General features: G+C 34.1%; 1 protein-coding gene across 4 annotated transcripts in view; it reads left to right on the top strand.

The window, feature by feature from the left end:
• Positions 1-27,822, top strand: part of LOC143080886 (chloride channel protein C-like) — a 42,715-nt gene that overhangs the window by 1,040 nt on the left and 13,853 nt on the right. Inside the window, exons 2-10 of one of the 4 annotated variants that reach the window (XM_076257036.1) lie at positions 7,941-8,152; positions 11,678-11,820; positions 13,908-14,037; positions 21,579-21,659; positions 22,012-22,187; positions 24,894-24,986; positions 25,374-25,617; positions 26,125-26,319; positions 26,958-27,046. In XM_076257036.1, coding sequence (XP_076113151.1) covers positions 7,961-8,152; positions 11,678-11,820; positions 13,908-14,037; positions 21,579-21,659; positions 22,012-22,187; positions 24,894-24,986; positions 25,374-25,617; positions 26,125-26,319; positions 26,958-27,046 — 1,343 coding nt within the window. In that variant the 5' untranslated portion in view covers positions 7,941-7,960. Of the gene's footprint in view, positions 1-7,940; positions 8,153-11,677; positions 11,821-13,907; positions 14,038-19,189; positions 19,221-19,836; positions 19,860-20,893; positions 20,925-21,578; positions 21,660-22,011; positions 22,188-24,893; positions 24,987-25,373; positions 25,618-26,124; positions 26,320-26,957; positions 27,047-27,822 lie in introns of those variants that run through there. The other 3 variants (XM_076257037.1, XM_076257039.1, XM_076257038.1) reach the window with 3 other exon arrangements.

A 27,822-nucleotide genomic window follows, 5' to 3' on the forward strand; every position in this document is an offset into this window, starting at 1 on the left:
TAGATAGTGTTGTGTGCGGCACAGTACATTCTATTGAAAATGTACTATCTTCTTTGTAATAGAAAGTGTTGTGCGCAGCACAGAACATTAAAGTACAGAATAAACATGGAATTTATTAAAAATTTCAAGCACAAAAAATTATGAAAATTCCATAATTAAAAATAATTCCAAATTCGAATAATAGAACGTTTATATAAATCATACAAATTTGGTCAATACACATCCATACCCCTATAGAAAAGTCAAGAGATGTTCCGAAAAGTGTAAATATTACCTTTTTGCACATGGCCTAATTACTCTTTCCATATCAAAATCAGTTAAGATAAAACATCCAAAAGTTTATTTTAGCTCTCTTCTTTCATTTCCACTCAAGAAAAACTAGGAAATGTATGAGGAAGGGAAAAAAAATAAAGAAAAAATACACTATAATTAAAGGGAGCTACATGTATATTTCAATGTGGACAACGAAAAGCGGGATCTTTAATTGTGGTCTTGGGCCAGCAAAGGAGAAGGTTCACGAAGGGTTAAAATTGGCCCTGAATTTTTTATGTTTTTTAAATCTGGCCAAACAAATTACAAATTTCACCTAGAAATACTTGTGATAATACTATTGAGACAAAAATATTTTTTCTGACACTTTGCTTTACAATTTATGGAGCTATGACCCCTTTTATCAACATAATTTGTATTAAAAGGTCAATTTTGGTACTTTTTTCCCATAACTTTAATTGTTTTTGGCATAATTAACCTAGGCTGCCATCTACGATCCACAAAGTTTTTATATTGATGAAATCTATATCAAAATTGGAATCTTTTGGTTACAACACATTCTGGATTGTAGGTGGCGGCCAAGGTGTTCCATCGTCCGTCGTCTGTAAACTTTTACAAAAATCTTCTCCTCTGAAACTACTTGGCCAAATTTAACCAAACATGGCCAAAATCATTATTAGGGTATCTAGTTTAAAAATTGTGTCCGGTGACCCGGCCAACCAACCAAGATGACCGCCATGGCTAAAAATAGAACATAGGGGTAAAATGCAGTTTTTGGCTTATAACTCAAAAACCAAAGCATTTAGAGCAAATCTGACAAGTTGTAAAATTTTTTATCAGGTCAAGATCTATCTGCCCTGAAATTTGCAGATGAATCAGACAACCTGTTGTTAGGTTGCTGCCCCTGAATTGGTAATTTTAAGGAAATTTTGCTGTTTTTGGTTATTATCATGAATATTATTAAAGGTAGAGATAAACTGTAAAAAGCAAAAATGTTCAGCAAAGTAAGACCTAAAAATAAGTCAACATAACCGAAATGGTCAGTTGACCCCTTTAGGAGTTATTGCCCTTTATAGTCAATTTTTAACCATTTTTCATAAATCTTAGTTATCTTTTACAAAATTCTTCACCTCTGAAACTACTGGGCCAAATTGAATTAAACTTGGCCACAACCATTATTGGGGTATCTAGTTTAAAAATTGTGTCCGTTGACCTGGCCAACCAACCAAGATGGCTGCCATGGCTAAAAATAGAACATAGGGGTAAAATGCAGTTTTTGGCTTATAACTCAAAAACCAAAGCATTTAGAGCAAATCTGACACGTAGTTAAATTGTTTATCAGGTCAAGATCTATCTGCCCTGAAATTTTCAGATGAATTGGACAACCCATTGTTGGGTTGCTGCCCCTGAATTGGTAATTTTAAGGAAATTTTGCTGTTTTGGTTATTATCTTCAATATTATTATAGATAGAGATAAACTGTAGACAGCAATAATGTTCAGCAAAGTTAGATTTACAAATAAGTCAACATGACCGAAATGGTCAGTTGACTCCTTTAGGAGTTATTGCCCTTTATAGTCAATTTTTAACCATTTTTCTTAAATCTTAGTAATCTTTTACAAAAATCTTCTCCTCTGAAACTACTGGGCCAAATTAATTCAAACTTAGCCACAATCATCTTTTGGGTATCAAGTTTAAAAAATGTGTCCAGTGACCCGGCCATCCAAACAAGATGGCCGCCACGGCTAAAAATAGAACATAGGGGTAAAATGCATTTTTTGGCTTATTACTAAAAAAACCAAAGCATTAAGATCAAATCTGACTGTGGTTGAATTGTTTATCACGTCAAAATCTATCTGCCCTGAAATATTCAGATGGATCGGACGACACGTTGCTAGGTTGCTGCCCCTGAATTGGTAATTTTAAGGAAATTTTGCAGTTTTTTGTTATTATCTTGAATATTATTATAGATAGAGATAAACTGTAACAGCAATAATGTACAGCAAAGTTAGACCTTAAAATAGGTCAACATGACCTAAATGGTCAATTGACCCCCTAAGGAGATATTTATTTTTCCTTTATAGTCAATTTTTAACAATTTTCATCAAATTTGTAAATTTTTACTTACATTTTCCACTGAAACTACTGGGCCAAGTTCATTATTGATACAGATAGTTGTAAGCAGCAAGAATGTTCAGTAAAGTAAGATGTACAAACACATCACCATCACCAAAACACAATTTTGTCATGAATCTATCTGTGTCCTTTGTTTAATATTCACATAGACCAAGGTAAGCGACACAGGCTCTTTAGAGCCTCTAGTTGGTGTTTTATGATAAAGTTGATATTTTAGGCCATTTTGTGCCATAAGTGAACCTTGTCCTTTTGATATTCAAGTTCACAGTGCTAATTGGTAGCAATCTTAACCCACCCCAACCAAGTGCTAACATGTTCTTTGATTCATTGATCTATTTTTACTTTTTTAGCTCACCTGGTCGAAAGGCCAAGTGAGCTTTTCTCATCACTTGGCGTCCGGCGTCCGTCGTCGTCCGTCGTCGTCCGTCGTCGTCGTCGTCGTCCTGCGTTAACTGTTACAAAAATCTTCTCCTCTGAAATTACTGGGCCAAATTTAACCAAACTTGGCCACAATCATCATTGGGGTATCTAGTTTAAAAAATGTGTCCGGTGACCCGGCCAACCAACCAAGATGGCCGCCATGGCTAAAAATAGAACATAGGGGTAAAATGCAGTTTTTGGCTTATAACTCAAAAACCAAAGCATTTAGGGCAAATCTGACTGGTGTAATATTGTTCATCAGGTCAAGATCTATCTGCCCTGAAATTTTCAGATGAATCGGACATTCCGTTGTTGGGTTGCTGCCCCTGAAATGGTAATTTTAAGGAAATTTTGCTGTTTTTGGTTATTATCTTGAATATTATTATAGATAGAGATAAACTGTAAACAGCAATAATGTTCAGCAAAGTAAGATCTACAAATAAGTCAACATGACCAAAATGGTCAGTTGACCACTTTAGGAGTTATTGCCCTTTATAGTCAATTTTTAACCATTTTTCGTAAATCTTAGTAATCTTTTAGAAAAATCTTCTCCTCTGAAACTACTGGGCCAAATTTAACCAAACTTAGCCATAATCATCATTGGGGTATCTAGTTAAAAAAATGTGTCCGGTAACTCGGCCAACAAACCAAGATGGCCGCCATTGCTAAAAATAGAACATGGGGGTAAAATGCAGTTTTTGGCTTATAACTCAAAAACCAAAGCATTAAGAGCAAATCTGACAGGAAGTAAAATTGTTGATCAGGTCACGATCTATCTGCCCTGGAATTTTCAGATGAATCGGATAATCGGTTGTTAGGTTGCTGCCCCTGAATTGGTAATTTTGAGGAAATTTTGCTGTTTTTTTGTTATTATCTTGAATATTATTATAGATAGAGATAAACTGTAAACAGCAATAATGTACAGCAAAGTAAGAACTAAAAATAAATCAGTATGACCAAAATAGTCAATTGACCCCCTAAGGAGTTATTGCCCTTCATAGTCAATTTTTAACAATTTTCTTAAAATTTGAAGATTTTCAATAACATTTTCCACAAAAAGTACTGTTATAGATAGAGATAGTTGTAAGCAGCAAGAACGTTTAGTAAAGTAAGATCTACAAACACATCACCATCACCAAAACACAATTTTGTCATGAATCCATCTGTGTCCATTGTTTAATATTCACATAGACCAAGGTGAGCGACACAGGCTCTTTAGAGCCTCTAGTTTTAAAAGAATATCTCTCAAGACAGATGTGAAATGTGACATTTTTTTGGCAGTCCCTATTTCTAAGTCTAATTTTAATACAACCGCAAAAATTGAAAATTTTTTGGTCGTATATTGGTATCACGTTGGCGTCGTCATCTGGGTCGTCGTCGTCGTCGTCCGAATACTTTTAGTTTTTGCACTCTAACTTTAGTAAAAGTGAATAGAAATCTATGAAATTTTAACACAAGGTTTATGACCACAAAAGGAAGGTTGGGATTGATTTTGGGAGTTTTGGTCCCAACATTTCAGGAATTAGGGGCCAAAAAAGGCCCAAATAAGCATTTTCTTGGTTTTCGCACTATAACTTTAGTTTAAGTAAATAGAAATCTATGAAATTTTGACACAAGGTTTATGACCACAAAAGGAAGGTTGGGATTGATTTTGGGAGTTGAGGTCCCAACAGTTAAGAAATTAAGGACCAAAAAAGGGCCCAAATAAGCATTATTCTTGGTTTTCGCACAATAACTTTAGTATAAGTAAATAGAAATCAATGAAATTTAAACACAAGGTTTATGACCACAAAAGGAAGGTTGGGATTAATTTTGGGAGTTGAGGTCCCAACAGTTTAGGAATTAAGGGCCAAAAAGGGGCCCAAATAAGCATTATTCTTGGTTTTCGCACCATAACTTTAGTATAAGTAAATAGAAATCTATGAAATTTAAACACAAGGTTTATGACCATAAAAGGAAGGTTGGGTTTGATTTTGGGAGTTTTGGTCCCAACAGTTTAGGAATAAGGGGCCCAAAGGGCCCAAAATTGAACTTTGTTTGATTTCATCAAAAATTGAATAATTGGGGTTCTTTGATATGCCGAATCTAGCTGTGTATGAAGATTCTTAATTTTTGGTCCCGTTTTCAAATTGGTCTACATTAAGGTCCAAAGGGTCCAAAATTAAACTAAGTTTGATTTTAACAAAAATTGAATCCTTGGGGTTCTTTGATATGCTGAATCTAAAAATGTACTTAGATTTTTGATTATTGGCCCAGTTTTCAAGTTGGTCCAAATCGGGGTCCAAAATTAAACTTTGTTTGATTTCATCAAAAATTGAATAATTGGGGTTCTTTGATATGCCAAATCTAACTGTGTATGTAGATTCTTAATTTTTGGTCCCGTTTTCAAATTGGTCTACATTAAAGTGCAAAGGGTCCAAAATTAAACTAAGTTTGATTTTAACAAAAATTGAATTCTTGGGCTTTTTTGTTATGCTGAATCTAAACATGTACTTAGATTTTTGATTATGGGCCCAGTTTTCAAGTTGGTTCAAATCAGGATCCAAAATTATTATATTAAGTATTGTGCAATAGCAAGAAATTTTCAATTGCGCAGTATTCAGCAATAGCAAGAAATCTTCAATTGCACAGTATTGTGCAATAGCAAGAAATTTTCAATTGCACAGTATTGCGCAATAGCAAGAAATCTTCAATTGCACAGTATTGTGCAATAGCAAGAAATATCTAATTGCACAATATTGTGCAATAGCAAGAAATGTTCAATTGGAGTTTTCTTACTTTGTCCAGAATAGTAGTTGAATCAACTTAAATCATTGTTTTATACAATATACAATGTATATTCACTTTTACTACCAACTGATAAATTAAAACTATCTTTACCATTCAGTGATAACAAGCACTTTATTTTACATTTTATGATGTATTTAAATGAGTAGTTATTGTTGCAAACTCCATTAGAAATTTGAATTGAGATCAGTTTTGGATAAAGGGAAAGGGGGATGTGAAAAAAAAATGGGGGTGGGGGGTGAAATTTTTCTCATTTCAGATTTCATAAATAGAAAGAAAATTTCTTCAAACATTTTTTTGAGAGGATTAATATTCAACAGCATAGTGAATTGCTCAAAGGCAAAAAAAATATTTTAAGTTCATTAGACCACATTCATTCTGTGTCAGAAACCTATGCTGTGTCAATTATTTAATCACAATCCAAATTTAGAGCTGAATCCAGCTTGAATGTTGTGTCCATACTTGCCCCAACCGTTCAGGGTTCAACCTCTGTGGTCGTATAAAGCTGCGCCCTGTGGAGCATCTGGTTTATTTTTTTCTGTCATCAAATGTTGCAGAATACGAAGAGTTGGAACTGAGACTTGTTGCAGAAAATAAGATAACTAAAAGTTAGCCACCCAATTTTTCTGAAAATGTGAAACACTGTTCAATGGAGGTCATTAACCAAATGTTGCCTAACCCATCCAAATAATGTGGATAAAAGCAACAATAGGTCAAGTACAACCTTCAACAATTAGCAAAAACAAAACTATATAATCACTATAAAAGGAACCTGCATGACATGGTGGATATAAAACAAATGAATTACTATGTTAATATCTTACCTTTTTAGCTCACCTGGCCCATAGGGCCAAGTGAGCTTTTCTCATCACTTGGTGTCCGTCGTCGTTAACTTTTACAAAAATCTTCTCCTCTGAAACTACAGGGCCAAATTTAACCAAACTTGGCCACAATCATCATTGGGGTATGTAGTTTTAAAAATGTGTTCAGTGACCAGGCCAACCAACCAAGATGGCTGCCATGGCTAAAAATAGAAAATAGGGGTAAAATGTAGATTTTGGCTTACAACTCTGAAACCGAAGCATTTAGAGCAAATCTGACATGGGGTTAAATTGTTTATCAAGTCTAGCTATATCTGACCTGAAATTTTCAGATGAATCGAACAACTGGTTGTTTGGTTGCTGCCCCTTAACTTGTAGTTTTAAAGATATTTTACAGTTATTGGTTATTATCTTGAATATTATTATAGATAGAGATAAACTGTAATCAGCAATAATGTTCAGCAAAGAAAGATCTACAAATAAGTCAACATGACCAACATGCTAAAATGTTTATCAAGTCAAGATCTATCTGCCCTGAAATTTTCAGATGAATCTGACAACTGGTTGTTGGGTTGCTGCCCCTGAATTGGTAATTTTAAGGAAAATTTGTTGTTTTTGGTTATTATCTCGAATACTGTTATAGAAAAAGATAAACTGTAACAGCAATAATGTTCAGCAAAGTAAGATCTACATATAAGTCAGCCTGGCCAAAATGGTCAGTTGACCCCTTAAGGAGTTATAGTCATTTTTTACCAATTTATCGTAAATTTTCAAAATATTTTCCTCTTTATCTAAAGGGCCAAGTTTATTATAGATGGAGAAAATTGTAAGTAGCAAGAATGTTCAGTAAAGTAAGAACTACGAACACATCACAGTCATCAAAACACAATCCTGTCATGAATCCATCTGTGTCCTTTGTTTAATACATGTATGCACATAGACCAAGGTGAGCGACACAGGCTCTTAAGCATGTGTTAAGAGCCTCTAGTTTAATGTACATTTATTATGAAGCCAAGCCATGACATTCATAATAGGCAGTTCCTAATTACAGTTTACCTTTCATACATGTCATATAAAGAAGCTGAACATTTATTGAATTAACATCTAGATAACCCCCTTTAGAATCTTTCACATTTTTAAACCAGTGACAAAAATGTCTAATCTATTGTAAGGCTAAATGGAAAAAAATACATGTTATAAGAATTTCCACCTTAATTTTTACTCTTCCTCAAAATGTCCCCCTTTTCTGGGAAAAAAAATTGGTTGCTTATATAGGGAATTACTGAAGCATGACCAGAGCGGGCCCCTCTTAGGCTGTCAGTGGGCCTCCACTTATGAAAATTTCTAGATATGCCACTGCTACTTACCCTATTTTTCCAAAAGAGGAAACTCATAACTGTGGTGGGGTTAAACATGTTTTGTGAGAGTTTCTATGTAAAAGATGATCTATCAAGTGAACAATACTAAGTCAATGATCCTTGTTTGAAATAATTGTTACCTTTCACAGATTATGATTGACCAATCAGAATGAGTGCATATGTACTACAACATGACATTGAGGACCAACAGACCGGGGAGGCACCGTCACTTCCAGAGACCTCCACAGAAAATAATATACGGAACCGTTTGCCATGGAAAAAGTCAGGTCACAGCGTAGAACCTCCCCGTGATGATGCTGTGTATTATCCTAAAGATGATACTTATGGAGTCTTTGCTCAGGTATGATGGAAATAAAAATATTCTGTTTCTTGTTTCTACTCTATTTATCTTTTCACATTATAATCTCTTGTTTTATTGTTTATCATTTTATTTTATAACCATTCAAAAGTGAATTTGCACCCCATTGACATAATTGACATTATAGAAAAGTTAAAAGAAAAAATAAAATTTTCTATAAGTCTCTCATAAATAAAAATTTGAACCATCTATTGGACCAAAAAAATGGCTGTCTATACTTAATATAGATAATGTGTTACTGTGGATTGATTTATTTTCTTGGATATCAATTTTCATGGATTGCTGAAAACACATATTTGTGGATATTTGATTTCGTGGTTTTGCCAATCTCTGTATACAAAGCCTTTTGAAAATATGTTATTCATTGAAAATTTGAATTTGTGGTTCATCTGTACCCATCAAACCCACGAAAATTGGTATCCAACAAATACTAATGAATCCACAGTTTATCAAAACAATTTATAGGAATTTTTATTCAAATATTTAAAAGAAAATAAACTTAAAATATTCGCATGTAAATTACTACAACTTATTCTACCTACAAAGAAACTTTTATCCAGGTGGAAAACTGTAAACAATAGTTTTTTTTTAAACTTTTGTACAGAGGAAGAAGATTGTGTTCACGTTATACTGTGTCTGTTTTTTTCTATTTTTTGGATCAAATTACATGTTTGTAGATGATTTTTTTTTTAAAGAGAAGTAAAATAAACTTTTAAGATGAAATAAAGACATTTAGTATTTCAATATAATATTTATGACAAAGAATCTTTTGGCGTTGACTACTTTTTAACAATTGTTAGTTTTTAAATTTACAAAGCCTGTTACATATCTGATCAAAAGACCAAAAATGTTGATGTTTTCTTAATTTTTCTCAATAAATTCAATAGAAGAGTAGGTTTGACAATTAAAATTAATATTTTAGTAACCATTAGAAAACATATTAACAATTATTATGAGTGATATAATTGTATAGATATTTGATGTAATATAAATTTTACAATGAATAATTACTGCCCTGAGTTATTAGGGGAATATAATAATATCAGGAACATCAGGAGGAGCTTGGATTTCTGGAGGATATTGTAACAAGCCAATTTGTGCATGTCTGTGTATACCGTTATATAACGAAAGACTTTCTCTCCCCCACCATTCTACTTTATTGGAAGAAAGAAGGTGATTAGTATGGCGTTCATTATCACTGGACTAGTATATATTTGTTTAGGGGCCAGCTGAAGGACGCCTCCGGGTGTGGGAATTTCTCGCTACATTGAAGACCTGTTGGTGACCCTCTGCTGTTGTTTTTTATTTGGTCGGGTTGTTGTCTCTTTGACACATTCCCCATTTCCATTCTCAATTTTATTGTCAAGGACTTTTTTGTAAGTCATTAGCAAGTTTAGGAAAATTCTTCTAATTGTGTTCTGCAGTGCAAATTTTCATTATGGTGTAAAAACAAATTTGATATCTTGCAATAAAGGGTCAACCAGATTAAATAAGTTGTTCAACATAAGATTTACATTTCCCTATCATTGAAATGGTGTTTAAAAAAATCTTATTATTCAGAATCAGAAATGTTTGAAATTTGCTTTTTTAGGTTCTGATCTTTAATGCACTAATGTAATTGGTTAAAAAATGGTATAAGCATTAAATTTGAATTCTGTGCTAAAAAGGGAAATTTTATGTTTGCTCTTGTTTTAAATCCTCAGGCTATTATCAAGTATTTATCAAACATGTTAACCACAGAGATAGTTGGATTGTCATAAAACATGTAAACTAGTGACAGATTTTTGATAATTTTAACAGGGTGTGTTATATCACAAGAGAGGTAATCTCACTCCCTTTTCTGTATCTTCATTTTTACCTTTAATATTTAAATAACATGAACTATGTAAATAAGTAAAGGAAATATATCTTGACCAGGATGTGCACTGAAATTCTTGCTAAAAAGTGGAATTTCCACATAATTATGCAAATTTGAATTTAAGTTACTATGGTTGCTCATAGAATCAGAAAATCTGTTTTATAGTGTAGCATTCAATACTGGAGCAAAAGTGAATTATTTCACCATGTTAGACCATTCTACTTTAGTGGAAGAAAGAAAGTTTGTCCAGGATTTTTTTGTAAGTCATTAGCAAGTTTAGAAAAATTCTTATATACATGGTTGCTGCAGTGTAAGCTTTCAGTGTTAGTGTAAAAAGAAATTCGATATGATTCATGTAAATTTAATTTTATTTTCATTTTGGTAGGAACTTGGGAATAATTATTGTGGTGCAAAATAAGTGGGAAAAATACAGTAGATAATTTCGCACCCTTGAATTTTGATTATTATGCTTGTTGTATTTATAAACCAAAATTATGGATTTTAAAAATAAAAAATTTTGAAGATAATTTAGTATTTTTTGCAGATTACCTGTAATAGTTTTTCATTCAGTTATCATTTGCTTGTGTAAAATATTTGAGTTAAATAATGCAGTTTCAATGCACTTATAGAATATTAATATTTACATTAAAATTTTTGTATAAAACTGGAAATTAATTGATAGAATTTTAAACTAATAGAACATTAGAATTTATTGTCATTTACAACTTGAATACTGATTGGAGATGATTTAAACATGGATAGATTTTTTTAAAATTTCAAATTGAACTAAATATACCAATTTTTGAACATGTAACTTTGTGGTACTCAACGTACAGTTTCAGATTATTTTGCATCAATTTAAAATGTATAATGATATGTGGTATGATTGCCGAATGGATAACTATCTTACCAAAGTCCAAATCATGTGGATGTTAGCAACAATATTTTCAATTCTGACTTTCTGTTAGCAAAGATATAAATTTAGTGAGAATATTCATTAAAATACACTATTATATGTATATCTAAAAAAAAAATTTATATACTTATAAGATTTTTTACTTTTTTCTCATGGTTTTCTGATTACTATCGTTGAAGATAACCAAGACAATATTTTTTGTTACGGTTTAATTTGACCAAAGGTCAAAGTTAATACATTAACATCTGATCTTTTTTACATTAATTTATATTAGACAAACTCAGCAATCTAGGTATCTGTACTGATTGTATTGTATTGTTGGGTTTCTGTCTTGTTGATGTTTACCTTATACATTTTATTCCTTATTTGAATAGATTTTAAATTTCTTGATAATAAATATAACTCAAATGAAGACCCCTCCCCCCTCCGAGCTCCCTTTCCCCCTAAAATACAGTTTAGAACAACAAACCATATCAACCACCAACACCCAACTCCTCTGTAAAAACAAACACACAAACAAAGACAACAATAGCAAACAACATAAATACCATTGGCATATTTGTTTAAATTTCGACACCAGTACTACCTTTTATTCCTATGAATATTTTTGTTCATAGGTTAATATTAGGTTATATTACAAAAGTAGTGTATGACAAATATGAATATTTACAGCATCTAGACTGTAAATTATGATGTTAGACTTAAGTTTTAATGATAAAAAATTGTATTCTAGGGTCGAGACTATGAACCAGTTTATATCACCCACAAATACACAGAAGAGGAAAAGAAAACTCTGAGTTCATTTGAGAGTGAGGATTATCTCCCTTCTCATAGTGAGATCTATAAATCATGGTTAAGGAGACAAGGACCACTGGGGTAAGTTTGTTTAATTAAATCTCCCAGCACAATACTGGACAAAAGATACAAAAGTTTGTGAAAAGACAAATTCAATAAGTTTGGGCAAATTTAATATAAAAAACATTTGATTCTTTAAAACTTAATTTTTAAGAGTTTTATTTGTGAGGTTAATTGATATAATTAGATTTTGGGATTTTGTAAAAAGCTTATTTACTTCAACTTTAAAGCTATTTTCTTTACTAAATCTAATTTTATTTGTTTATAAAATGCCATATGACTGATAAAACTGATGCATTTATCAAACTAGTTACTCAAGGGTAGTATCCCAGTTTTAGATGACTGTACTTGGCTTACAACAATTGGATCACTTGAGTTATGTTCATCAATGTGGACAGAATTGTGCATCCATCTTTTTGTTCTTTCCAATCCATTACATTTTCATAATCATCTCTGATACAACCAAACCAGTTTGATTCAAATTTGATAGTGATAATTTATTAAAGGTTCCCTCTTTATTAAAATTCCCTATCCATTATTTCTATCATAAAGTGGATGATTGAAAGATAAAACCTTTTGGCCTTTTGATAGATTAAAAAGCTGTAGTAACACACAAGTTGATATGACATTACATAAAGTGTGGTTCAAAGTGAAGGTTCTGTGTTTCAGGTTCAAATCCTGGTCGCGGCACTATAATATCATTTAGTAATTGATTGTAAGATAGGACGTCTTGACCATTTGATAGATGTATAAGAAAGCTACATTAACTTTATCACATCAAGTTAAAATGTTTTTTTCATAGAATTCTGTGGAAAAGCAGGCACTTTTTAAGGTTCCCTATTTAGTTCCAATAGGATAAAAAAAAACTAACATTGCTGTCAGAGGCAGTCTTTGATCTTGATTTGCTACTTTTAAGAAATCTTCCTCTCTGATTTTGTTTCAGCATGGAATTCCTAAAGTATATGAATACAATTTTAGGGCTTAATTTTACTAACATTTTGATTTAGTGAATACACACAGATAAAAACCAAATTATGCTTGGTGTTTAAACTCTATTACCAGACATTTTTTTTCAATGAAGTTTCTCAGGATTTATTCAGAAAGTTATAATAGTTATATATTAGTAAGTTATATCTTTCATTGTGTTAAATAATATAGAAACAACAAAACTAAATGGTAAGTTAGATAATTATATATCCTATAGTTCTTGCTTTATTGCAACGATGAGATAATTATATATCCTATAGTTCTTGCTTTATTGCAACGATGAGAATAAACAATGAAAAATAGCAGTAATGTATCACTTGCTTAATAATTTGTAAATACTTTTGCAGGTTTCCCCATTCCCCAAAGTAAACACATTTGCTTTGTTTTTGCCAATGCACAAAATGTATACTCTTTAATTGTATTTAATGATATGAAATTGAGTTTGAATATAAAGTAAAAATCAAAACTAGGATGCTGATTGGTGGTGAATATTAGTCTACACTGAGTATTTTCCAATCTTGTTAACATTGAAGTCAAAACAGGACTTTAGGAGGCAGATTCAGACAATATCTTATTCTTTTGAACCTCATAATTCCCGGTTCTACTGTCCAATTTAACCCCAATGTGTTCCAATAAAAAGATGAGTAACCCTCTTATTCTCTGTTCTGTTGTGTTTCAATTTAATCCCATTATTGATTATTCCTTGTTCTACTGTTCCAAGTTGACCCCTTTATTTCCTGTTTCATCTTTGTTGCATTGCAGCAATCCAACCCCTGTTTCTCTGTTCTATTGTTTTCAAATTAAACCATCTTATTTTCTATTCCTTAGTGTTTCTTTTAACCATAACATCCGTGTTCTTGTACCATGCTCTGATTTTACTACCTTAAATAATTTTTTAATAGATGAAGATGCACTATTTGAACTTATTTTCTATCATGTTCCTATTATTATATTTCCTTGGCCAGTTAATTTAGATTCTTGTCATTCCTGTTGCAATTCTTGTTACTCTTTCTTAATATTCTAAGAGTACATATTGATGTTAACATGCTTTTAAATGGTATAAGTGAGAAAAGGTTTTTTTATAATTACTTTTATGTGACCATGTTATATGTTTATTAAAGGTACATGCTAGGGAAATGGATAATCATGGGACTGATTGGATTTTGTGTTGGAATCATTGGTTTTCTGCTCCATAATCTGAGTGAAGAAATCGCTAAACTTAAGTGGCACATGGTAGAGAAATATCTCGAGGTAAGAATGCTCTACTAGAAATCAAATGGAGACATAAACTTAAGTGGCACATGCTAGAGAAATATCTCGAGGTAAGAATGCTCTACTAGAAATCAAATGGAGACATAAACTTAAGTGGCACATGCTAGAGAAATATCTTGAGGTAAGAATGCTCTACTAGAAATCAAATGGAGACATAAACTTAAGTGGCACATGCTAGAGAAATATCTCGAGGTAAGAATGCTCTACTAGAAATCAAATGGAGACATAAACTTAAGTGGCACATGCTAGAGAAATATCTCGAGGTAAGAATGCTCTACTAGAAATCAAATGGAGACATAAACTTAAGTGGCACATGCTAGAGAAATATCTCGAGGTAAGAATGCTCTACTAGAAATCAAATGGAGACATAAACTTAAGTGGTACATGGTAGAGAAATATCTCGAGGTAAGAATGCTCTACTAGAAATCAAATGGAGACATAAACTTAAGTGGCACATGCTAGAGAAATATCTCAAGGTAAGAATGCTCTACTAGAAATCAAATGGAGACATAAACTGAAGTGGCACATGGTAGAGAAATATCTCAAGGTAAGAATGTTCTACTAGAAATCAAATGGAGACATAAACTTAAGTGGCACATGGTAGAGAAATATCTCAAGGTAAGAATGTTCTACTAGAAATCAAATGGAGACATAAACTTAAGTGGCACATGGTAGAGAAATATCTCAAGGTTAGAATGCTCTACTAGAAATCAAATGGAGACATAAACTTAAGTGGCACATGGTAGAGAAATATCTCGAGGTAAGAATGTTCTACTAGAAATCAAATGGAGACATAAACTTAAGTGGCATATGGTAGAGAAATATCTCGAGGTAAGAATGCTCTACTAGAAATCAAATGGAGACATAAACTGAAGTGGCACATGCTAGAGAAATATCTCAAGGTAAGAATGCTCTACTAGAAATCAAATGGAGACATAAACTAAAGTGGCACATGCTAGAGAAATATCTCAAGGTAAGAATGCTCTACTAGAAATCAAATGGAGACATAAACTTAAGTGGCACATGGTAGAGAAATATCTCAAGGTAAGAATGCTCTACTAGAAATCAAATGGAGACATAAACTAAAGTGGCACATGGTAGAGAAATATCTCAAGGTAAAAATGCTCTACTAGAAATCAAATGGAGACATAAACTTAAGTGGCACATGGTAGAGAAATATCTCAAGGTAAGAATGCTCTACTAGAAATCAAATGGAGACATAAACTGAAGTGGCACATGGTAAAGAAATATCTCAAAGTAAGAATGCTCTACTAGAAATCAAATGGAGACATAAACTTAAGTGGCACATGGTAGAGAAATATCTCAAGGTAAGAATGCTCTACTAGAAATCAAATGGAGACATAAACTAAAGTGGCACATGGTAGAGAAATATCTCCAGGTAAAAATGCTCTACTAGAAATCAAATGGAGACATAAACTGAAGTGGCACATGGTAGAGAAATATCTCAAGGTAAGAATGCTCTACTAGAAATCAAATGGAGACATAAACTGAAGTGGCACATGGTAGAGAAATATCTCAAAGTAAGAATGCTCTACTAGAAATCAAATGGAGACATAAACTAAAGTGGCACATGGTAGAGAAATATCTCAAGGTAAGAATGCTCTACTAGAAATCAAATGGAGACATAAACTTAAGTGGCACATGGTAGAGAAATATCTCAAGGTAAGAATGCTCTACTAGAAATCAAATGGAGACATAAACTTAAGTGCCACATGGTAGAGAAATATCTCGAGGTAAGAATGCTCTACTAGAAATCAAATGGAGACATAAACTTAAGTGCCACATGGTAGAAAAATATCTCAAGGTAAGAATGCTCTACTAGAAATCAAATGGAGACATAAACTTAAGTGCCACATGGTAGAGAAATATCTCGAGGTAAGAATGCTCTACTAGAAATCAAATGGAGACATAAACTTAAGTGCCACATGGTAGAGAAATATCTCGAGGTAAGAATGCTCTACTAGAAATCAAATGGAGACATAAACTTAAGTGCCACATGGTAGAGAAATATCTCAAGGTAAAAATGCTCTACTAGAAATCAAATGGAGACATAAACTTCAGTGGCACATGCTAGAGAAATATCTCAAGGTAAGAATGCTCTACTAGAAATCAAATGGAGACATAAACTTAAGTGGCACATGGTAGAGAAATATCTTGAGGTAAGAATGCTCTACTAGAAATCAAATGGAGACATAAACTTAAGTGGTACATGGTAGAGAAATATCTCAAGGTAAGAATGCTCTACTAGAAATCAAATGGAGACATAAACTGAAGTGGCACATGGTAGAGAAATATCTCGAGGTAAGAATGCTCTACTAGAAATCAAATGGAGACATAAACTTAAGTGGCACATGCTAGAGAAATATCTCGAGGTAAGAATGCTCTACTAGAAATCAAATGGAGACATAAACTTAAGTGGTACATGGTAGAGAAATATCTCGAGGTAAGAATGCTCTACTAGAAATCAAATGGAGACATAAACTTAAGTGGCACATGCTAGAGAAATATCTCAAGGTAAGAATGCTCTACTAGAAATCAAATGGAGACATAAACTGAAGTGGCACATGGTAGAGAAATATCTCAAGGTAAGAATGCTCTACTAGAAATCAAATGGAGACATAAACTGAAGTGGCACATGGTAGAGAAATATCTCAAGGTAAGAATGCTCTACTAGAAATCAAATGGAGACATAAACTTAAGTGGCACATGGTAGAGAAATATCTCAAGGTAAGAATGTTCTACTAGAAATCAAATGGAGACATAAACTTAAGTGGCACATGGTAGAGAAATATCTCAAGGTTAGAATGCTCTACTAGAAATCAAATGGAGACATAAACTTAAGTGGCACATGGTAGAGAAATATCTCAAGGTAAGAATGCTCTTCTAGAAATCAAATGGAGACATAAACTAAAGTGGCACATGGTAGAGAAATATCTCGAGGTAAGAATGTTCTACTAGAAATCAAATGGAGACATAAACTTAAGTGGCACATGGTAGAGAAATATCTCAAGGTAAGAATGCTCTACTAGAAATCAAATGGAGACATAAACTGAAGTGGCACATGGTAGAGAAATATCTCGAGGTAAGAATGCTCTACTAGAAATCAAATGGAGACATAAACTTAAGTGGCACATGGTAGAAAAATATCTCAAGGTAAGAATGCTCTACTAGAAATCAAATGGAGACATAAACTTAAGTGGCACATGGTAGAGAAATATCTCAAGGTAAGAATGCTCTACTAGAAATCAAATGGAGACATAAACTTAAGTGGCACATGGTAGAGAAATATCTCGAGGTAAGAATGTTCTACTAGAAATCAAATGGAGACATAAACTTAAGTGGCACATGGTAGAGAAATATCTCAAGGTAAGAATGCTCTACCAGATATCAAATGGAGACATAAACTGAAGTGGCACATGGTAGAGAAATATCTCAAGGTAAGAATGCTCTACTAGAAATCAAATGGAGACATAAACTTAAGTGGCACATGGTAGAGAAATATCTCGAGGTAAGAATGTTCTACTAGAAATCAAATGGAGACATAAACTGAAGTGGCACATGGTAGAGAAATATCTCAAGGTAAGAATGCTCTACTAGAAATCAAATGGAGACATAAACTTAAGTGGCACATGGTAGAGAAATATCTCGAGGTAAGAATGTTCTACTAGAAATCAAATGGAGACATAAACTAAAGTGGCACATGGTAGAGAAATATCTCAAGGTAAGAATGCTCTACTAGAAATCAAATGGAGACATAAACTAAAGTGGCACATGGTAGAGAAATATCTCAAGGTAAAAATGCTCTACTAGAAATCAAATGGAGACATAAACTTAAGTGGCACATGGTAGAGAAATATCTCAAGGTAAGAATGCTCTACTAGAAATCAAATGGAGACATAAACTGAAGTGGCACATGGTAAAGAAATATCTCAAAGTAAGAATGCTCTACTAGAAATCAAATGGAGACATAAACTTAAGTGGCACATGGTAGAGAAATATCTCAAGGTAAGAATGCTCTACTAGAAATCAAATGGAGACATAAACTAAAGTGGCACATGGTAGAGAAATATCTCAAGGTAAAAATGCTCTACTAGAAATCAAATGGAGACATAAACTGAAGTGGCACATGGTAGAGAAATATCTCAAGGTAAGAATGCTCTACTAGAAATCAAATGGAGACATAAACTGAAGTGGCACATGGTAGAGAAATATCTCAAAGTAAGAATGCTCTACTAGAAATCAAATGGAGACATAAACTAAAGTGGCACATGGTAGAGAAATATCTCAAGGTAAGAATGCTCTACTAGAAATCAAATGGAGACATAAACTTAAGTGCCACATGGTAGAAAAATATCTCAAGGTAAGAATGCTCTACTAGAAATCAAATGGAGACATAAACTTAAGTGCCACATGGTAGAGAAATATCTCGAGGTAAGAATGCTCTACTAGAAATCAAATGGAGACATAAACTTAAGTGCCACATGGTAGAGAAATATCTCAAGGTAAAAATGCTCTACTAGAAATCAAATGGAGACATAAACTTAAGTGGCACATGCTAGAGAAATATCTCAAGGTAAAAATGTTCTACTAGAAATCAAATGGAGACATAAACTTAAGTGGCACATGGTAGAGAAATATCTTGAGGTAAGAATGCTCTACTAGAAATCAAATGGAGACATAAACTTAAGTGGTACATGGTAGAGAAATATCTCAAGGTAAGAATGCTCTACTAGAAATCAAATGGAGACATAAACTGAAGTGGCACATGGTAGAGAAATATCTCGAGGTAAGAATGCTCTACTAGAAATCAAATGGAGACATAAACTTAAGTGGCACATGCTAGAGAAATATCTCGAGGTAAGAATGCTCTACTAGAAATCAAATGGAGACATAAACTTAAGTGGCACATGGTAGAGAAATATCTCAAGGTAAGAATGCTCTACTAGAAATCAAATGGAGACATAAACTTAAGTGGCACATGGTAGAGAAATATCTCAAGGTAAGAATGTTCTACTAGAAATCAAATGGAGACATAAACTTAAGTGGCACATGGTAGAGAAATATCTCAAGGTAAGAATGCTCTACTAGAAATCAAATGGAGACATAAACTGAAGTGGCACATGGTAGAGAAATATCTCAAGGTAAGAATGCTCTACTAGAAATCAAATGGAGACATAAACTTAAGTGGTACATGGTACAGAAATATCTTGAGGTAAGAATGCTCTACTAGAAATCAAATGGAGACATAAACTAAAGTGGCACATGGTAGAGAAATATCTCAAGGTAAGAATGCTCTACTAGAAATCAAATGGAGACATAAACTTAAGTGGCACATGCTTGAGAAATATCTCGAGGTAAGAATGCTCTACTAGAAATCAAATGGAGACATAAACTTAAGTGCCACATGGTAGAGAAATATCTCAAGGTAAGAATGCTCTACTAGAAATCAAATGGAGACATAAACTGAAGTGGCACATGCTAGAGAAATATCTCAAGGTAAGAATGCTCTACTAGAAATCAAATGGAGACATAAACTTAAGTGGCACATGCTTGAGAAATATCTCGAGGTAAGAATGCTCTACTAGAAATCAAAGGGAGACATAAACTTAAGTGCCACATGGTAGAGAAATATCTCGAGGTAAGAATGTTCTACTAGAAATCAAATGGAGACATAAACTTAAGTGGCACATGGTAGAGAAATATCTCAAGGTAAGAATGCTCTATTAGAAATCAAATGGAGACATAAACTTAAGTGGCACATGGTAGAGAAATATCTCAAGGTAAGAATGCTCTACTAGAAATCAAATGGAGAGATAAACTAAAGTGCCACATGGTAGAGAAATATCTCGAGGTAAGAATGCTCTACTAGAAATCAAATGGAGACATAAACTTAAGTGGCACATGCTAGAGAAATATCTCAAGGTAAGAATGCTCTACTAGAAATCAAATGGAGACATAAACTTAAGTGGCACATGGTAGAGAAATATCTCGAGGTAAGAATGCTCTACTAGAAATCAAATGGAGACATAAACTAAAGTGGCACATGCTAGAGAAATATCTCAAGGTAAAAATGCTCTACTAGAAATCAAATGGAGACATAAACTTAATTGGCACATGGTAGAAAAATATCTCGAGGTAAGAATGCTCTACTAGAATTCAAATGGAGACATAAACTTAAGTGGCACATGGTAGAAAAATATCTCGAGGTAAGAATGCTCTACTAGAATTCAAATGGAGACATAAACTTAAGTGGCACATGGTAGAGAAATATCTCGAGGTAAGAATGCTCTACTAGAAATCAAATGGAGACATAAACTTAATTGGCACATGGTAGAAAAATATCTCAAGGTAAGAATGCTCTACTAGAAATCAAATGGAGACATAAACTTAAGTGGCACATGGTAGAAAAATATCTCGAGGTAAGAATGTTCTACTAGAAATCAAATGGAGACATAAACTTAAGTGGCACATGGTAGAGAAATATCTTGAGGTAAGAATGCTCTACTAGAAATCAAATGGAGACATAAACTTAAGTGGCACATGGTAGAGAAATATCTCGAGGTAAGAATGCTCTACTAGAAATCAAATGGAGACATAAACTTAAGTGGCACATGGTAGAAAAATATCTCAAGGTAAGAATGCTCTACTAGAAATCAAATGGAGACATAAACTTAAGTGGCACATGGTAGAGAAATATCTCGAGGTAAGAATGCTCTACTAGAAATCAAATGGAGACATAAACTTAAGTGGCACATGGTAGAAAAATATCTCAAGGTAAGAATGCTCTACTAGAAATCAAATGGAGACATAAACTTAAGTGGCACATGGTAGAGAAATATCTCGAGGTAAGGAATTATACTCGATTCAATATCAAAAGAGAGATTATGTGCAGTTTGTAAATTGTGAACTGCAAAAACCAAGATTTACTGAGACATACATTAGAATATGTTAGAACAACAATGTGATGGTTGAATATGAACATTGTAGAACAGTCTAAATTGGTATGCCTTATAATAGAGAAGAAGATGGTTAAATCTCATAACAGTAGAACAGAAAATAAAGGGGTTGAATTCAAACAGTAAAACAAGTAATGAGTGGTTAAATTGGAACACAGTATAACAGGGAATCAGGGGCAAAAGTTTAACACTTGAGAAAGTAGATGAATTTAAATAAAGTTGCAAAATCAAATGTGGAACAAGAAAAAAACATAGAATTAGATGGTTATTTAAACAAAGTAGAATAGGGAATAAGGTAGGTAAATTTAAATACATTTGATTGGAAATCATTAGAACTGGGAATGAGGTGGTAAATTAGAACACATTTGAAACACTATAGAACAAGAGGAAATGTGTGAATTAATAAGAACATGATAGAGAGGGAAGCCAAGTTATGAAACTTTAAAGCAGGGAATAAGGTGTTTTAATGGTAAATAGGGAAGAACATGGTTTACGTTGAAAATAGTAGAAATAATCATATGTTTGTATTTGTATATTTAACAGAATCAAGATTTCGCAGTAGCCAGTTTATTTGCCACAGGTTACAGTGTTATATTTGTTCTGTTTAGTGCCTTTATTGTAGTTGTGAGTATTTGTATTGGTTTAATAAGGTTATTAATGTTCAGACATCTAGTTCTTGTAAAATTATATAAAAAGAAATACATGAAGCTATAATGTTCCTTAGAATCTTAAATTCATGATTTTAAGTGCCAAACATATTGGCCTTTTTCTTGTCTTGATTCTTATCTTTTCTAAAGACAAAATTTTATTTTAATCACTGAATCAACAAAATTTAACCTCTTCCACTTCACAGTATACTACATATAGGGATAAAACCATTATTTTTTTTACCAAAACTATTCAGGAATAAATGTGTTAAAGATCTCTACTGTATAGTTTGTCCATTAGATCTAAGTGTTTACCTTTTCTATTCTAGTTTCTACGACCAAGTGCCAGTGGATCAGGTATTCCAGAAGTATCAGGCTTTCTCAATGGCACACATCTGCGTCATATTTTTAACATCAAGACGTTAGCAGTCAAGTTTTTCTCTTGTGTGGCAGCTGTGGGTTGTGGTCTTCCTGTTGGACCAGAGGGACCAATGATTCATATGGGGTAAGTCTTCGTGTATGGCAGCTGTGGGTTGTGGTCTTCCTGTTGGACCAGAGGGACCAATGATTCATATGGGATCAGTCTTCGTGTGTGGCAGCTATTAGTTGTGGTCTTCCTGTTGGACCAGAGGAACCAATGATTCATATGGGGTAAGCCTTCGTGTGTGGCAGCTATTAGTTGTGGTCTTCCTGTTGGACCAGACGAACCAATGATTTATATGGGGTAAGCCTTCGTGTGTGGCAGCTATTAGTTGTGGTCTTCCTGTTGGACCAGACGAACCAATGATTCATATGGGGTAAGTCTTCGTGTGTGGCAGCTGTGGGTTGTTGTCTTCCTGTTGGACCAGAGGGACCAATGATTCATATGGGGTAAGTCTTCGTGTGTGGCAGCTATTAGTTGTGGTCTTCCTGTTGGACCAGAGGGACCAATGATTCATATGGAGTAAGTCTTCGTGTATGGTAGCTTTTAGTTGTGGTCTTCCTGTTGGACCAGAGGGACCAATGATTCATACGGGGTAAGCCTTCATGTGTGGCAGCTATTAGTTGTGGTCTTCCTGTTGGACCAGAGGGACCAATGATTCATATGGGGTAAGTCTTTGTGTGTTACAGCTATTAGTTGTGGTCTTCCTGTTGGACCAGAGGGACCAATGATTCATATGGGGTAAGTCTTCATGTGGGGCAGCTGTGGGTTGTGGTCTCCCTGTTGGACCAGAGGGACCAATGATTCATATGGGATAAGTCTTTTTGTGTGGCAGCTATTAGTTGTGGTCTTCCTGTTGGACCAGAGGGACCAATGATTCATATGGGGTAAGTCTTCGTGTGTGGCAGCTGTGGGTTGTTGTCTTCCTGTTGAACCAGAGGGACCAATGATTCATATGGGGTAAGTCTTCGTGTATGGTAGCTATTAGTTGTGGTCTTCCTGTTGGACCAGAGGGACCAATGATTCATACGGGGTAAGCCTTCATGTGTGGCAGCTATTAGTTGTGGTCTTCCTGTTGGACCAGAGGGACCAATGATTCATATGGAGTAAGTCTTCGTGTATGGTAGCTATTAGTTGTGGTCTTCCTGTTGGACCAGAGGGCCAATGATGCATACGGGGTAAGCCTTCATGTGTGGCAGCTATTAGTTGTGGTCTTCCTGTTGGACCAGAGGGACCAATGATTCATATGGGGTAAGTCTTTGTGTGTTACAGCTATTAGTTGTGGTCTTCCTGTTGGACCAGAGGGACCAATGATTCATATGGGGTAAGTCTTCATGTGGGGCAGCTGTGGGTTGTGGTCTCCCTGTTGGACCAGAGGGACCAATGATTCATATGGAGTAAGTCTTCCTGTGTGACAGCTGTGGATTGTGGTCTTCCTGTTGGACCAGAGGGACCAATGATTCATATGGGGTAAGTCTTTTTGTGTGGCAGCTATTAGTTGTGGTCTTCCTGTTGGACCAGAGGGACCAATGATTCATATGGGGTAAGTCTTTGTGTGTGGCAGCTGTGGGTTGTTGTCTTCCTGTTGAACCAGAGGGACCAATGATTCATATGGGGTAAGTCTTCATGTGTGGAAGCTGTGGGTTGTGGTCTTCCTGTTGGACCAGAGGGACCAATGATTCATATGGGGTAAATCCTCTTGTGTGGCAGCTGTGGGTTGTGGTCTTCCTGTTGGACCAGAGGGACCAATGATTCATATGGGGTATATCCTCTTGTGGGGCAGCTGTGGATTGTGGTCTTCCTGTTGGACCAGAGGGACCAATGATTCATATGGGGTAAGTCTTCATGTGTGGCAGCTGTTGGTTGTTGTCTTCCTGTTGGACCAGAGGGACCAATGATTCATATGGGGTAAGTCCTCTTGTGTGGCAGCTGTTGGTTGTGGTCTTCCTGTTGGACCAGAGGGACCAATGATTCATATGGGGTAAGTCTTCATGTGTGGCAGCTGTTGATTGTTGTCTTCCTGTTGGACCAGAGGGACCAATGATTCATATGTGGTAAGTCCTCTTGTGTGGCAGCTGTTGGTTGTGGTCTTCCTGTTGGACCAGAGGGACCAATGATTCATATGGGGTAAGTTCCCTTATTTGGCAGCTATTTTTCGTTGTATTATGATGCAGTCACGACCCAGTCTCAAATTCTGGTCATGGCACCATAACATCATAATTTTTTTCTTGTTTGAATGACTGGATCCATTGTTCGTATGAAAAATTTATACACTAATGAAACAACAGTATGAATATGAATCTCTCCAATATATGGTCAGAGCCTTTGTCATTGTGTTATAAGAAATGATTAATGTTTACCTAAAGTCTTACATATTATCCTGGTACCTTTGATAACTATTTACACCACTGGGTCGATGCCACTGCTGGTGGACGTTTCGTCCCCGAGGGTATCACCAGCCCAGTAGTCATCACTTCTGTGTTGACATGAATATCATTGATATGGTCAATTTTATAAATTTCCTGTTACAAAACTAAGGATTTTCTTATCCCAGGAGTAGATTACCTTAGCCATATTTGGTACAACTTTTGGGAATTTTCGGACCTCAATGCTTTCCAACTTTTTACTTGTTTGGCTTTATAATATTTTGATCTGAGCGTCACTGATGAGTCTTATGTAGACGAAACACGCGTCTGACATATTAAACTATAATCCTGGTACCTTTGATAACTATATTAAAAAATGGAAAATGCACTTCTTTTTCATGATGTACGTATTTATATATTTCAGTGCTTTAGTTGGTGCTGGACTGAGTCAGTTCAAGTCAGAAACACTGAGGTTGACTATACCTGTATTTGAGAGGTTTAGGACGTCAGAAGACAAGTAAGTCTAATTGGGAATACACTGCAACACATGCTCATTTAACAGTTATCATTCTTGTTTTAACTTTAATCACATGATAAATTTTGAAAGCATTGGAATTTAGTCACTGGTCAACAATTTGTCTATCATATAGTATCTGAATGAAGTTTGATAATTATTATGCTGAAGTATCAGTACATACATTATTATAATAAGCTGGAGTACTTTGCAGCTAAAGTTGGTTGTCAATGTTATACCTAAAAAATAAGATGTACTGTATATAATGAATTGAGTGATTGCCTTTGTATAACATGTTGGTTTCTGTATGCCTCTAGGTTATAATTAAAAGCTTTTAAGATTAGGTTAGGGGACAGTTTTAGATAAAATCGTATATTTTATTTTTTGCAGGAGAAACTTCATATCTGCAGGTGCTGCAGCAGGAGTGTCGTCTGCCTTTGGGGCACCAGTGGGGGGATTGTTGTTTTCCATGGAAGAAGTATCCTCATTTTGGACAACAACTTTGTCGTGGCAGATATTTTTCTGTTGCATGATAGCAACTTTTACCACAGATTTATTTAATTCAGCATTTGATGGGTTTTCTTACACAGGAAACTTTGGCCAGTTTAAAACTCAGAGATATATTTTATTCCAGGTAAGGCTTATCAATATTCTACTTACTTGATAGTTGTATTACAGGCTTAATGATTGGAAAATTAATTTTGTGCTTAGTTTACTTTCAAATCTTGATGTGAAAAGTAGGATTTCTGAAACAATGAAACACTGTAAATGAAAAAAAAATATATGGTGTTTACTTTTCGAGGATAATGCAACTGGGAGAGTATCACAAGAATAAGAACTTGCATAGTAATATATGATACATACATAATATCTATTCACTTGTCCTACAATAGATATGATTAATGTTAGTCATGTCAAATAACAAAAATCATTGGTGCAATAACTTCTGAATTTACAGTACGGTTGTTTGCAAGACTGCATTGAAGTTTTTGATTTTCTGTAACACCCTTTAAATTTCTATTTTCACATTCAAGATTTTTCAACCACTATAAGTCATCAAGTATTGGTCCAATCATATGAAAAAAAAAACTTATTATCTCAATAAACCCTGTTTGAAAATTTAAATTTGACTATTTTGTAGATAGAGAAAGGAATTGATGTAAATATTTTAATGTTTATTCCGACCATGATAATTGGCGTGATTGGAGGGATCCTTGGTGCTGTGTTTACAATCATGACCTTGAAGATGACCAGAGGTCGAAAACGTCTGCTTAATGCAATTAGTAATGAATGGGTCCAGAAAATGGTCAGAATATTTGAACCTGCATTGATTATGGTAAGACTTACTTCTTGGTTATTATTGTTGACAATGGTGGTGAGAAAGCAACATAAAAATGACACACAAAAAACGTTATATAGAGGTCAACGATCATTTATAATTGACAAATATTTGTTTCAAGTGCTGTTTAAGTTCTAAATACTGTGCATTCATTAATATTCGTTGGATACCAATTTTTGAGGATTTCGTGGGTACAGGGGAATCATGAATTTGAATACTCAGCGAATTGCAAATTTCCTTAAGGAATGTATGCAGACTTTGCAAAAACAACGAAATTAAATATCCACGAATATGCAAGTTTTCTTCAAACCACGAAAATTGGTACTCACGAAAATAACTGAATCCACAGTAGTCCAGAGTTTAGATAGTGAATTACTATATCAAAAGGGTTTATATTAATTTCAAATTCATTATGATATAACTAGAACAAACACAAGGTTTATGATATAGGAGAGGCATGCATCACCAAATTTCCTTCCAAGATATGACTTCAATTTGAAGAGGTGCATTGGTAAATATAAAAACACTGTTTCTGAAATCTTGGTTCAAATAATGTTGATTGGAGTTACGTGCAATTTTAATTTAAATCAGTGAATAAACAATATGTACACCAATTTTTTCTGATTATATTTCAGATTATAGTTACAGTGTTTTCACTGTATTTGCCTGGTGCATTCTCCTGTACTAAGAAATCCTGTATTGAATCTAAATTAGGCTCACCTATGTAAGTAGATACACTCATAAAGAAATCCTGTATTGAATCTAAATTAGGCTCACCTATGTAAGTAGATACACTCATAAAGATTTCATTGACACAATATACTTCTGGAACAATTTCAAGCACTACACATAACTCTCTGAAAAACCTATGTACAATAAAAAATAAAAGCAACTGAATGTCATGATATCTTGCCTTCATAAGCGCACCAAATGTGGTTGGGTTAAACCAGTTGGCAGTTCAACAGATCACATCAACCACCAATAATTGACTAATATAAAAAAAAAAAACAGACCTAGGCTAAAGTTCAAAAAATAATTTGCTACAACACACTGAAGTACATAAAGTATTTGGGTAATCAGAAGTACATTGCAGCTATAGTTGATCTGTAATGATATACGAAGAAATAAGAAGTACTGTATATAATTAATTGAATGGTTGCCATTGTATAATATGTAGATTTATGTATGCCTCTGGATTTTTAAATCTGCATATAATAAAAAAAAAAAACTTTACATAAGTTAAAGCACATTTATAGGTAAAAATCTTAAAGCAACACAAAGCAACACATTGTCCTGTATCCTGGCTAGATAAAGACACAAAACATGGTAGGGTTAAATCAATATTACATGTTAAACCACAATTCTCCGTCTCTGACCATACATGTGGTGTCAAAATAATACATTTAATAGGCGGATAACAGACCTAAATAACAAATAAAAATGGCATATGATTTGAAACCAAGTCAAAATATGCTTGCTACAGCAGAATTAATGATGATG

The sequence above is a fragment of the Mytilus galloprovincialis genome, chromosome 6 (assembly GCF_965363235.1).
Source record: "Mytilus galloprovincialis chromosome 6, xbMytGall1.hap1.1, whole genome shotgun sequence".
NCBI classification, from domain to species: Eukaryota; Metazoa; Mollusca; class Bivalvia; order Mytilida; family Mytilidae; genus Mytilus; species Mytilus galloprovincialis.